This window comes from Gopherus flavomarginatus, chromosome 8, assembly GCF_025201925.1.
Source record: "Gopherus flavomarginatus isolate rGopFla2 chromosome 8, rGopFla2.mat.asm, whole genome shotgun sequence".
Classification (NCBI taxonomy): Eukaryota; Metazoa; Chordata; order Testudines; family Testudinidae; genus Gopherus; species Gopherus flavomarginatus.
In genome coordinates, this window is record NC_066624.1 from 65884978 (window position 1) to 65898981 (window position 14004).

General features: G+C 42.7%; 1 protein-coding gene across 10 annotated transcripts in view; it reads left to right on the top strand.

Annotated features, from left to right (window-relative positions):
• The window catches only part of GIGYF2 (GRB10 interacting GYF protein 2), a 155843-nt gene extending 142912 nt beyond the window's left edge, over positions 1-12931 (top strand). For 8 of the 10 annotated variants that reach the window (XM_050965306.1, XM_050965308.1, XM_050965309.1 and 5 more), the window contains 4 exons: positions 195-349; positions 5731-5888; positions 6486-6633; positions 11204-12931. In XM_050965306.1, the coding sequence (XP_050821263.1) occupies positions 195-349; positions 5731-5888; positions 6486-6633; positions 11204-11271 (529 nt within the window). In that variant the 3' untranslated portion in view covers positions 11272-12931. Of the gene's footprint in view, positions 1-194; positions 350-5730; positions 5889-6485; positions 6634-11203 lie in introns of those variants that run through there. The other 2 variants (XR_007775958.1, XM_050965311.1) reach the window with 2 other exon arrangements.
• Positions 12932-14004: the final 1073 nt, after the last annotated feature.

The following is a 14004-nucleotide window of genomic DNA, read 5'->3' on the forward strand; positions in this document are numbered from 1 at the left end:
TCCACAGAGTCCCAATTTCTTTGATTTTTTTTTCACATCCACTAGGAAAATAAGTTGATTCTTAAACGTTACTGGCCCTCTGTAAATCCATGGGCTTTTGTAGGCTGTGTAATGTAACTTAGATAATATTGTCTAAGTAAATAGATGGCTGTTTCAGGCATAGTATGTGATATTTACAATTTCTTTGTGTTAAGTAAATCTATAGGAATTACGAGCAGACAGAACAAGAAGGTGGAACAAGAGGAGAAGCTGCTGAAGTTGTTCCAAGGGGTTAATAAAGCCCAGGATGGATTCACTCAGTGGTGTGAACAGATGCTACATGCACTCAATACAGCGAACAACTTGGATGGTAAGAAGTGGGAAAGAATGAATGTTGTACTTTGTAACAGTATATGAAGAACAACATCACATTTGCACACATGGAATTCTGTGGATATTGACTGCATTTTTACCAAGGTGCTATTTGGCTCATTCAGCAAGAGGGCATAATTAGCTGGGAAGTGGCATTGCTATAAACCGCACTGCATTGTCTTCCCTCTTCTGGTGAAATATTGCAGGTAGAATGGAACTGGGACTAATTCCAGACTATCCCACTCTCACCCATACAGATGGTTCCTTTTGGATGGAGGTGACAGGTCACAGATGAATGAGAATTTAGCCTAGTTCTAAATACGTGCAATATAATTAACATTGTAACTGTCTCTCTAAAGCATTTTTGGGATACAGTTTGAATGAACTATGTATGCTCTGCTCTGATGCTTCAGTCAATAAAATTGTATTGATTGCGGCATAAGAGCAGAAGATGGTTTATGTCCATTTGAGCTGGGGGTTCACTGAGCTTCTGATATTAAGTGCTGCAAAATCAGTTAAGTTAGGCACTGCGAGTCATGAGGCAATGATTCATTTACCCTTGGTTGTACACCAACTTGCACATCACAGTGGGGTGAGAGGGGCCTGTTTCCCTTTTTGTAGGTGAAATAGTAGAATATCTTCAACAATATGTTCTTCGAGTGCTTGCTCATGTCCATTCCACATTAGGCGTGTGTGTGCTACATGCACTGTTGATGCAGATTTTTCCCTCAGTGGTATCTGTCGGGCCAGCACTTGTGCCCTCTGGTGCTGCATGCTTATGCGCCAATATAAGGGGCACTGCAAGCCACACACCCTCTCAGTTCCTTCTTACCACCTGTGATGGTTGCTGGAACATCTCCTCTTGTTTCAGCAAGGTGTTTTCAATGTTTTCTTCTCTTTAGCTTAGTTTATTAGTCTTAATATAGTATTAGTGTAAACAGTACTAGTGTAGAAAGTTAGTCCTCCTTTAGTGTAGAGGGGCTCCCTTGGATCCTGGGCTCAGGCATGCCCCAATTCCTTGGCTTCAAACCTTGTGCCTCCTGTGGCAAGCCTATGCTGGTGAGAGACCCATACTCCAGTTGTCTGAAGTGTCTGGGAGAGGCTCAGGTACAAGAGCACTTTCAGATCTGTCAAGACTTTAAGCCTGGTATGAAGAAAGAGAAGCGAGAGTGAGGGCTATCCTAATGGAAGTTGCTCTTAGACCAGCATTAGAGCCAACCCACTCGGATTCAGCACCAAGAATTTTCGCTTCAGTGTGAAGCGCCCCTCGAGCACCACACGTTTCTCAGCACTATTCTCCATCTCTGATGGTGAGGAAAAAGCCGGGAGAGGGCACTCCCCAGTGCTGAAGAAAGGCAAACATGGGGAAAGCAGTAGAATGCACCTGCGTAGGGCCACTCCTCCACCCCTGGACCCATGGTGGCACAGTTGACTCTGCCCTGAGGGCCCTTGAGTTCAGTGCAGGACCGCCTGCCGATGCCAGGAGGTCATTGTGGCTCCAGTGTGATCACAGTGCCTTCTACCTTCGAGGCCTTTGCAGCCGCCAGAGACTTCTCTCTCCTGGTATCACTAACACTGATGGGACAACCACTGGCTCCAATAAACAGGAGAGGACATGGTGCTCCAAGCTCTTTCCCAGCACCTGGGCCCTTGGTACCTTCCAGAGGCAAGCCGGCCCTTCTTTCTTATGCAAGGTCATCCCTAGTCTGGCAATGGTTCCCAGACCCTCAGCACCAAAAGGCAGAAGCAAGATTCCCCATGGTCACCTCAGGAGGACTCATTTTTGGAGTCTGCAGTGAAGCCCTATGCCCATCCCAAGAGTTGCAGCCAGTACCCATTCTGCATTCAATTAGACCCGGGTATGGGTCACCCACCGGCACTTGGTCAGGAGGATAGTTGCCAATACAGTGGCCATTCTGGAACCCATGAAGGTTTCCCTTAGTACTGGGACCATCGTCCACCAGTCCTACTTGGTTGCATCTGAGAGGTGGGCTCCTGCACCGCTCCATTTGCCACCATACCCTGACTCCAGTACCGAGCCCAGTACCAACACACAAGATGTGGGTCCAATGGAGGTAATAGGGGCAGAAGACGAGGTGGAACTCCCCCTCTGGTACAGGTCTCTTCCTCCTCCTCCCCAGATGAGTCCACTTTGAAGCCAAGTGGCTCGCTGCCACAAGATGACTTTGGAGCCCACCAGGAGCTTCTAAAGAGAATAACTGCTAACCTAGGGCTAGAGGTTGAGGTGCTCAAGGAGTCTTTCCATAACCACATTGACATTTTGACTTCAGCAGCACCACTGAAGATGGCCCTCTCCATCAATGTCGCTGTTTTGGGTCCAGTCAGAACCCTGTGGCAGACCCCATCTTCTCTCCCTCCCACTTTGAGGAGAGAAGAAATACTATGTGACAGCCAAAGTACTTATACTCTCACCCTCCTCCTGGCTTCAGTGCTGGCCAATGAGGAGGACAGACTAGGCCAGGCAAGCATTACCTCCAGATAGAAAGACTTTAAGAAACTAGATCTGTTTAGCAGAAAAATGTATTCAATGGGGAGATTGCAGCTGCATATCTTGGACCAGCAAGTCCTGCTGGGGAGATATGATTACAGCATGTGGGATTCTTTGACGAAATTTAAAGACTCATTGCCTCAGGACTCCAGGCAAGAGTGCTCCACTCTCTTACAAGAGAGAAAGAACATAGCGAGACCTTCACTCGAAGACCCTGGATGCAGCTAGAACAATCACTTCTGCAATGGCCATGAGATGATGCTCATGTTTCAATCCTTGGGGCTACCACAGGAGGTCCAGCAGTCAATCTAAGCCCTCCCATTTAAAGGTATGTCACTTTTTGGATAAAATGGACATAAAGCTCTATGGGCTGAAGGAGTCAAAGGCTGCCATCAAGTCCCTGGGCGTCTATGCTCCAGCTCTTTCGAGGAAGCATTTCAGGCCTCACCAACCGGCTTGCTTCTCGGTGCCACTGCTACAATGGAACCTGTTCAGGAGAAGGAGAAAGGGTTCCAGTTGTCATCAACCTCTTCCATCCACTGCAACCTCACCACTGGGATCTCAGAGAGACTCCAGAGGCCCCAAATAGAACTTTTGAAGGTGTTCTGAGGGCACTGTACCAGTTTCCCTCATCTTATCCTGTCCCCTTGTTGTTTTCAGACTGACTTTCCTACTTTGGCCTGATGTAGTCTTTCATCATATTGGACTGCTGGGTTCTAAGTACAGTGGTGGATAGTTATACCCTTCTGTTTTCCTCCACCTTTCCCTCCCATCCCTGTCCCTTTCCATGGACGCTTCTTACAAGCACTTCTAGCCCAAGAGGTGCAAACCCTCCTACGAGTGGGGGCTGTGGAGGAGGTGCCTTTAGAATTTCAGAGGAGAAGGGGTTTTATTGCCAAAGTTTCCTAATCCCAAAGGGCCAGGATGGTCTTAGACGCATCCTGGACCCACGCCACCTCAACTTATCTCAAGGAATTGAGATTCCACATGGTCTCCCTGGCCTCCATCATTCCCTCCCTGGATCCAGGGGACTGGTACGCTGCCCTTGACTTGAAGGACGCCTGTATTCACATTTCCATTTTCCAAGGCCACAGAAGATTCCTCAGCATTATAGTAAACCAGACCCATTACCAATTCACCGCCATCACCTTTGTTCTTTCTGCAGCCCCCCTGGGTTTTTACGAAATGCATGACGGTGGTTGCAGCCTTCGTCAGAAGGTAAGGAGTCTAATTCTACCCATACCTAGACAACTAACTGACTGAAGGGCAATTCCTGTGCTCAAGTAAAGACCAGCATCAGCCTGGTCCAAGCCACCTTCCAAGTGTTGGGTCTGTTTTTAAACAGGTTGACTCATCCTAGTACAGAGAATAGATTTTATCAGGGCAGTACTATTCTCGAGCCATGCCAGTTGTTTCCTTCCAAAGGCCCATTTCCAGACAATGTCAGATCTGGCATACCCCATCACAACAGCCTGGGTTTGCCTCAAACTTGTGAAACACGCGGCTGCATGCACTTACTTGGTACGGCATGCAAGACTGCACCTCCAACCCCTGCAGACATGGTTTGCTTCAGTGCATTCACCAAACAGATAACACTTGGACTTGATGCTTACTGTTCCAGCCCGATCTTCATCTCCCTTGACTGGTGGAAGGACCCCCAGTCAGCAACAGCAGGTGTTCCCTTTTTCATCCCCCAGCCATCAGTGTCCCTTGATTCAGTCATTTCTGATCTAGGATGAGGAGCCCACCTCAATTGCCTCAGGACACAGGGCCCGTGGTCCCAGGAAGAGGTTTCCCTACACATAAACATCAGGGATCTCAAAATGGTACGCTTAGCTTGCCACATGTTTCTTCCACAGGTGATAGGTAAAGTAATAAAAGTATTTACCGACAGCACAGCAGCCATCAACAAGCAGGGAGGAGCATGCTTTTCGACCTTTGTCAGGAAGCTATCTGTTCATAGGACTTCTGCTTGAAGAGCTCCACCTCAAGACTTCCCATTTTCCAGGAGCCCAGAACGCCCTGGCAGATCACCTCAGTAGATCTTTCTCCTCTCACCACAAGCGGTGCCTTCACCCAGAGGTCACCAGGTTCATCTTCCAAAGGTGGAGGTCTTTCAAGTCCTGGCCCTTACATCAGAACCATTGTACACAGTGTTCTTCAAGGGCAAGGTTGAGCTGTGGCCACAACCAGCCTTCCTTCCAAGGGTGGTTTCGCAGTTTCATAGCAACCAAGCCATTTTCCTGCCAGTTTCTTCCCAAAACTGCACAGGAATTTGGAAGAGCGGTGGATTCATTCATTGGATGTCAGGCATGCCCTAGCCCTTTACATTGAGAGGACTAAGCTGTTCTGTAGATCTACGCAACTCTTCGTGGCTATAGCAGAGAGGATGAAAGTCCTGCTGGTTTCAGCCCAGAGAATCTCATCCTGGATAGTATCCAGCATTCAGGTGTACTACAAGGAGGTGGACCCATTCTCTGTCAGAGTTAGCTGGTGAGAAGGAACTGAGAGGATGTGGGACTGGCCCCTTATGCCAGCACATAAGCGCATGACACCAGAGGCACTGGAGCCAGACCAACGTATACCACCAAGGGAAAAATCTTATGGGGTGTGTGCGGTATGCACCGTTGCCAAAAGTGAAATGGATATGAGCGACATATCTTGAAGAAGAACTGTTACGGAAAGGTTAGTAATTTTTTTGCTGGGGCTATATTATGGGGAATTTAACAGGAGATGCTGTTTACAATGGTTGCTAGTTTGACAAAGAAAATTGAATAAAGAATACAAAGTTTGTTTACTTTTTGCACGCACGCACTCCTGCATCAACACACGTCTCTCTCATGGTCCATCTTCTTCCCCTCGTATTGCAGTTCCCACGTTTGTTTCTTTCCTGAAGGAAGTGGAGTCTCCATATGAGGTCCATGATTACATCAGAGCCTACCTTGGAGATACCCCTGAGGCCAAGGAATTTGCCAAGCAGTTTCTAGAGCGCCGTGCCAAACAAAAAGCCAGTCAGCAGCAGCAGCAGGTACATATTTTCTTGACCTTTGCTTTGGAGGAGGATCTTAAAGTACATTGATAGTATTTCTGGAGAGGGTAGCAAAGGTTTAGTGACAGTCTGCATCTCTGTATATAGCTCTTTGTGGTGAAGGGAGTAGATTATCTAGAATGAGGGGAGGAAACAAACTTCGGGTATTACTGTGGAATTGTACAGAATCTATCTGAGCTCTTGTGTAAATAACTTTATAGGGAGATAATTTTATGGTGCAGGATTAGTTTTAGGAAAAAGGTAAATTCGTTGGATAGATTAATGGATATTCTACCATCCATGTCATATGGAAAGTGACTTAGGGTGACCAGATGTCCCAATATTTAGGCATTTGTCCCGCATCCCGACCAGAGTTTGGTCGGGACATAATTTGTCCCGATATTTCACATCACTCGTTTTTGGTTTTGGTTTTTTTGCGCTCTGCCGGCGACACCCCTCGAGCACCCCCACCCCAGTGTGTCAGGATATTTTCTTCCTCTCATCTGGTCACCCTAAAGTGACTTGATTGTCATCTGTGTACTTCCAATGAACAGGCAACATTTAATTCTAACTTGTAATCTAGAATTTTTGTTCCAGGATTCAGTGTGGGGGATGAACCATAGCACACTGCATTCCGTCTTTCAGACCAATCAGAGCAACAACCAGCAATCCAGCTTTGAAGCTGTGCAGAGTAGCAAGAAAAAGAAGAAACAGAAAATGGTTCGAGCAGATCCCAGTTTGTTAGGTGAGTTTTGGTACTTCAGAACTAGGCTCTTCTTCTAAGTGGCTTATTTGAGATAGAGGCCATAATTTCTGTTCCATCTTCAAAGTCCTTTTTGGGTCTTTCAGAAGTCCTAGACATTCATGCATTAAATATATGCAAGAAAGATAGAGCTCCTTTAGAGTAGTCTGTATTTTAAAATTATTTATAACAAATTCATTGCATTTTTGAAGGCTGCTTTGAGACTGCCAGTCCAATACTCCTATGATGATGATGCAAGGCGTATGCTGTACAATATATATAATACAATTATATGCTTCTGAGATAGTTTAAGGAAGTACCTATGTTCATGCTTGTTTTATCACTTCACCTAAATGGAGGCAGAAAAACAAGATTGAGGGGGGCCTTTTAGACAGGTACATCTGTGGTGGTTTTATCAGGAGTCAGTGTGATGAGCAAGGCATAATCCTGAATGTGTTACCCCTGTGGCAGTTACAACAGATTGGAAGAACCAGTTTAGCAGATTAAAAAAACTTATTTTTATAGAAAAGGCAAAAATATCTCTTTGGAATTCATTGTTCCTGTAATTTGTGGTCTTGAGGAGTTGGTTGATCCCTTAAATGTCAAGCTTGACTCAATTCTGAAATTACTTACCTTGAAAATAGGTTGGAAGAATCCAAGAAAAGCCGTGTGGAGATAGGAAGAAAATACTTCTGGCTGTGGAAGTAGAGAACAAACACATTTACATGGGTATTTTTCATTAAGGGTAAACTGTTAAAATGAAAAATTGAGGTTCTGTACGATTTTAGCTAAGTATCAGATATACACATTGGGCATCTCTTTGATATGTGAAGAGGAGGAGCTGATTCTCCTTTATTGTTTTTTAAATTAATTAAAATTTGATCCTCTACTTTAGATATCCTGGATCTTTAAGGATATTAAAAGAAGGGTTAATAAGTCTTCAGCTAAATTCAGCCTTTTTCTGATGTTATAGTAAATATAATCATGATAGAGAACAAATACTGCAGTTTGGGAAAATATAGAAGCATCTTGCATAATAAAAATTACATTCCCTGACATTTCAAAAGCTACCCATAAGAACCTATTCTTTCTTAAGACAGAATTTCCAGCATTGGTTTTCTGCTTCCATTTTTTAACTTTCCATACCTAGATTTAATTAAAGATTAAAAATGAATATTTATGACAGGAAGGCCTCTGACATCTCAGATTAAACGAAAATCACTCTGATAATTTTGCTATGGTTCAGGATGTTGATCTAACTGCCCGCTTAAGGTTTTTGGAAGGAATTCAGTAGTGCCTATTTAATGTGGCTTTTTTACATATTAAGCAAATTTAACTATTAGATAGGAATATTATAAAATTAAATCTTTTCTGTTCCTTAGGCTTCAAAAAGATCCGTATCTTTTTAGACAAAATGTAAATGATGGATTGGTAATACTGATGTTCAGAGAAATACTTTATCATTAGCAAAAAATCAAATGTCATTCTGTGAAAGCGCAAATAAATTTTAAAAAGAAATTAGCAAAGCTGGTAACCTGTTTAAGGATCACAGACATTGTTTGAGTTCAGGATTTGGCATCAGGAACTTCAGAATTCTAATCCTGGATCTGATACTGAATCCTTCTGTGGTCTTGACTTTTGCATCAGCTTCTCTTTGTAGATGGGGAAGATTCTTAGGCCATCGCTACACTGGCACTTTACAGCGCTGCAACTTTTGCGCTCAGGGGTGTGAAAAAATACCCTCCTGAGCGCTGCAAGATACAGCGCTGTAAAGCCTCAGTGTAATCAGTGCTGCAGTGCTGGGAGCGCGGCTCCCAGCGCTGCAAGCTACACCCGTAAGGGATGTGGTTTACGTGCAGCGCTGGGAGAGCTCCGAAATTTCAAGTGTAACCATAACCTTTCTTTACCACAACAGGATTGCAGTGAAGATGTCTCTTAAGTGCTTTGAAGCCGAAAAACATTAAATAAGTGATGAGTTGTTGTAATATTGGAAAAAAGTGAGAAAGCAGGCGTCTCTGCAGTACTGGTATGGGATAAACATACCCAAGTCTGTGTGATGATAAAATGGGAACTAAAATTCCACCTTTATATAACTCCTTCAGTCAGCTCTTCCGTTCATGTCTACTGTCTCCATGACTAGGGGCTCGATCTGACACTGCACTCTCATCTCCTGTGTCTGTAAACCAACTTTCTATATAGCCTATATACCGTCACTTTCATAAGACACTCACTTCACCTACCAGAACTCTTACTCCTGTTGTCTTCTCTTGACTGCTGTAATTTCTCCTTTAATGTCTCCCACAATTACAGCTCTTCAAAATCTGGAGCCTCATCTCATTTCTGTCTCCATGTCTGAAACAGCTTCATTGTCTGTGCCTAAGTGACTCTGATTCACTTCTCTGTGACCTGTAATTCCTTGTATTTTCTATCGTGAAGCCATAAAATAATGAAACCCCCCTCCCTGTTTCCCCTTGATCATTTTCCCTGGGGCTTGGTCTTTTTACTCTTCTGTATACCTTCTTCACCACAGCCAGGGATTCTATCCTGTTTACTTGGTTACTGTAACTACTCTGCATACATCATTCATACATATAGATTGTGATCTGCAACAAGGTAATTGTTGATACTTTTGATGAATGAGGTCTGCGCAAACATGCATGTGTTCCGCAGACCCACCCGTTTCACACATTTGAATCTCTTTAACAGGATAGAGTTCATGAATTGAAGAGTGGGAGTTTCACAATTCCCCTAATTGTCTTGTTTAAAAGGGTCATGTAGCTGGCAAAATCTTTTCTAATCGTGTTTTTTATAAACCTCTCATCTCTAGCCAATGGTCAGTCATCTTGTTCTGAATTGCCTGCTTTCATAAATAAAAATGGGGAGAAATATTTCAAAAGCTGCATTGTGGTTTAGCCACATAACTTCCATTAACTTCAATAATTTTGCTGCTACCTTGTAACTTAAAGGATATTGTTCACTAATACTTTCGATCAGATGCTGCTTGTTAGAGAGCTTTCCCTTCACCCTCTCACTTCCCTGATTCTTGTCACACAGACATCAAGCAGCAAAAGACCAGAAGTCCAAAATGCAGACAGTGCAATGTTTATTGGGGTTAATTTCCAAGCAAGACTATTCCGAAGCCCTTCACACCAGTCAGGCGTATCTCTTTATGCCGATAGTCTGTTCCCCAGTGTTCTGATCCCAGCTCTGAGGCTGGAGAGAATTTATCCCGTGTCCTCTTTCCCAACTCTGACGCCTCTAAGTGATAAAAATATGCCTAAGTTCTCAAAGTATAGGTAGGCCTTTGCAGGCAGGCCTGAATATCTATATTCTAACACTGCTGCTTTATTATTTTTAATAATAAAGATGAACATATCCATATTACACATTGGAAGAGATTTTAATACGTTTTAAACTGCTCCCTGAAAACAGTACTATAATTCTGAAACTATATTAAAATCAGCATCCTTATCCACTAGATTGCACATATTGTTTTTGACAAAATAAGTATTTTCATATTAAGAGTTCATGCAGCACATTTTGATATGAAAACTGCAAACATTAGTTCAAACTCTGCATGCCCTTTGCTTCCTTCCCCAGACCTGAAGAAGAGCTCTGTGTATCTCAAAAACTTTTACCTTCCACCAACAGAAGCAGGTCCAATAAAGATATTATCTCTTCCCGTCTGTCTGCATGCATGTCAAATGAATTTGATATGGTTATTTAATTGAATGGTTAAAGTCTAGTGATGTATCAGTGATATTAAATTGAGATATAGAATTTTAAATAAAATTAGTTGTTACAGAGCTTAAATGTACACAGCCTTTTATTAAAAGTACTTTTTCAACTAGAAAACATTTTTTCAAATTACAGGAATTAATATACCCCCAGAGGGAGCCCACTTGGCTTAGTAAATACAGTAAACCTAGGCAATTTTAAAACCATTTTAAAAACTGGATACAACATGCAGCAAATTAAATTGCATAGCTATCTCATATTAAGCTCTTTGATTACATATACTGTCTAAAGAAAATAAAGCATGGTTCCTTGTATGTAGCTTCCTCACACAAAAAAAATAGCAGAACAATTTTCCAACTCTTGGTGTTCAAATGAGATTTGTACAAAAACTGACAAGTTACGAAGTTTAGAATAGATGTGACAATGCCTTTGTGTCCTTATCCAAATCATTCTTCTACAGATACTGGCTTTCCATTGGATTTCTAACATTGGTGTGCATTCTTTCCCTCTCAGCTTTCTTTAATACATCTGATTTTCAGCATTTATATGATTTAAAACTTGGGGGTTATTTTTAAGTGTATATTGGATTTCCTGAATAATAGTTAATAGATGAATAGCTTGTAGGGATTGAAAATAGCACAAACATTTATGGTGCTTTGTCAAATTGCAATTTGGCTAGTTACAGTCTGCCTCAGTGAATTTCTCCCACAGTTTAATTAGGCATCTAATTTCCACTTCCTCCTTTAAGCAGCTGTTGCATATAATAAATAAAACTGATTATATCATACTTAGATGTGCACATCCACACTAAAACATTGCTTCTTTTGTTTTACAGGATTTTCAGTGAATGCCTCATCAGAGCGGCTCAATATGGGAGAAATAGAGACTTTGGAAGACTACTGATCTTGTGTAGATTGACCGGCTTTTCCTGTGTCTGTTAACCATGGATTCTCCACCTTTGGACACAGTACTTTCTCCAACTTGCATTTTTCTTCACCTTGCAGTGACTTACAGAATCAATCATCTCAGGCTGCTTCTTCTAGCCCCAACAAAATCTTTCTGCCCCAGGTTGCGCAGTCATTGTCGTCTCTGTCAGCCTATAAACATGTGGACTTTGCTGTCTCCTAGGTGGGTGGGAGATAGGATCCATTCCCAAAATGGTTGACTGCAGGCAGCAAGCGTTCACTGTGCTGTCATTTCTTCTGCTGACTTATCTGGAAAGTCTACTGGGATTCTGCAAATGGTATCTTCCTTTCCCCGGTCATGCTTATCACATCCAACTTGTGCAATCATGGAGAGAGTTTGTGGTTAACAGAGATTGGTCAAAATCAAAATGCCACACAAATACTGACTTCAGTGCTGCATCAGGACAAGAGATGCTCTCCAAATCCAGGAGTTGCAGTCATAAGCTAACTTTAGAACTGGCAACAGCAGGAGAGAGTGGTGGTGGGTGGAGTTTAACTTGGATTGGTTTGATATTGCACACCCCCTGCCAGCCCCTCTCAGCACATTAATTTTGGAGGGAAAGCTTGAGTCTGTCTTCATTAGGTAGTGATGATAGTTACTGGAGTTCTCCCGCCAGCAACCTCCAGCCTTCCTGGACAAATAGGAATGTATAATGGGGGCGGGGGAGGGTGTATTTCTTCTGTTCAGGTTGAAATTACTTCCTTAAAATATTACCTTCATAGGGATAGACCAGTTTATTGGAGGCACTTCTGCTGTGAATTTGTCTCATTTAAGAGACAGCTAAAGTCTTGGGTAGGGAAGGACTTTACTTTCCAACCTAGTGTCCCCTACAGTCTCAGTGGCAGTGATTCAGTTACAATAGCATGCAAGTTAAAGGGCAGAGACCATCCTCTTCATAATGGAATGAGATTAAAAGAGAACCTGCCTGTAGGCAGCATCTGAATTCCTATAACCATGTAGAGGGGGAAAGTGAGCTGTGAGGCAATGGCACTGATTCCCTTCTACATCTTCAATTATTGAACATCCCTTCACTTCCAATCCATAATTAAATATTTATGTAATCCCAGCTTTCCCTGCAGAAGTTTAAAAAAAACCCAAAACCTGAAACTGCAAAATGCACTTAATTTGCACCCCTCTTCCCTCCCCCCCAATCCCACCTCCCGTTCCTAGAGGGCTGCAGTGTACCTGTGGGAGGGAGAGGCTGCTGTTTGGGTGGAGTGTGTAAAGGTGTCTGTCTTTCTGTCATCACTGCCTGAAGAAGGCTGCTTGAGTTGCTCCAGAGCAGTTTGGCTTTGGGTTTTATTTCATTTGATTTATTCATTTTTTGGGGGGTAATTTTCCCCTCTTCCTCCTCCTCCCCCTAAACATGTACAGTAACTATACAGAGACTGCTGCAGACTTGTATATAGTTTTTGGATCTAATAGCATGGAGAGACTTGGAACTGTTGCAAATCTGGTCTCCCTGTCTCCTTTGCTTTGTAAAGTCATAAAGGGGTGGAAGAGGGGTAGTTAAAATGTTTACAGAACTTTAAACTCCCTCTGAACTTTTGCCAGTGTGCAGGGGGAAAAAAGAGAAATAAAACCTGGTTGTATTATATCTAAGAGTGCATTTTATACTTTTGTCTAAAATAATTTTTGAGATTATTCCTGGAGCTAAAACAGACCTGAATCTTGACCTTCATCACAGTTTTCATCAAGAAACATCGAGCAGATACACAGGATGTGGAACAACAGCTGCTGCTTTATTCCTGTTCTCCTGAGGAACGTTGGTGGTTTTTCTACTTGATAATTTTAGAGTTCAAAATAAACATCAGTAAAATGAGACACACAATCTTCACAGTCACCTTGTTTACGGAGGAAAGATCAACCCGTGGCTAGTTTTCGTTATGAATTTCAAACACACAAAGTATCTGAGTAAACCAGCAAGCACCTCCCAGCCCAGTTATCTTTACTGAAGAAGGGAGAGGTTTACCCCGAACACTTCAGGTTGGGGGAAGGACTCTCTGAGGGCATTTTGTACATTTACCATTTTTAGATAAAATCATGCTTTTATTTCCCTAAATCCTAATACTAGCTATTATTTGCTGCTGCTTGTATTTTTGTGAGGAAAATCCTGCTAAAGTTTGAGGACATGTTGGGGAGGTAATTGGTCCATTACTCTTCACATGTTTAAAAAAAAGGATTACATTGATGTTACTTTTGTTTCCTGCTTACATCCAGGCTTGCTCCCACCTCACCCCTGATGTGTTTAAGCTCAAAATGACCTTAGTTTAAAATATGCTGTCTGGTTGAGGGTATCTTGAAGTCCTTTTTTTTTGTTCATAATTCTTAAATATGGCAAATTAGCCACTGTGCATGTGACCTGTTCACGATGCTACCCTATTCCCTTTTCCAGTAGCATTTAATTTACAAAACGTAATTCTGAAGCTGTGATTTTGCAAGAACATAAGAATGTATGTGAAGCCACATTAATTTCCAGCTTAACAGGAACATGAGGGGTAAGAGGGAAGCAGTGCTTGCTAAATAGAAAAAGCAAAAGTGTGTGGAGAAGCAATAATTTTGCATTCCTTTAAGGACCCCATCTGACTCCCAGGGCCGGCACCAGCACAGGAAGCAGGTGCTTGGAGTGGCCAATAGAAAGGGGCAGCATGTCCGGGTCTTTGGCAGCAG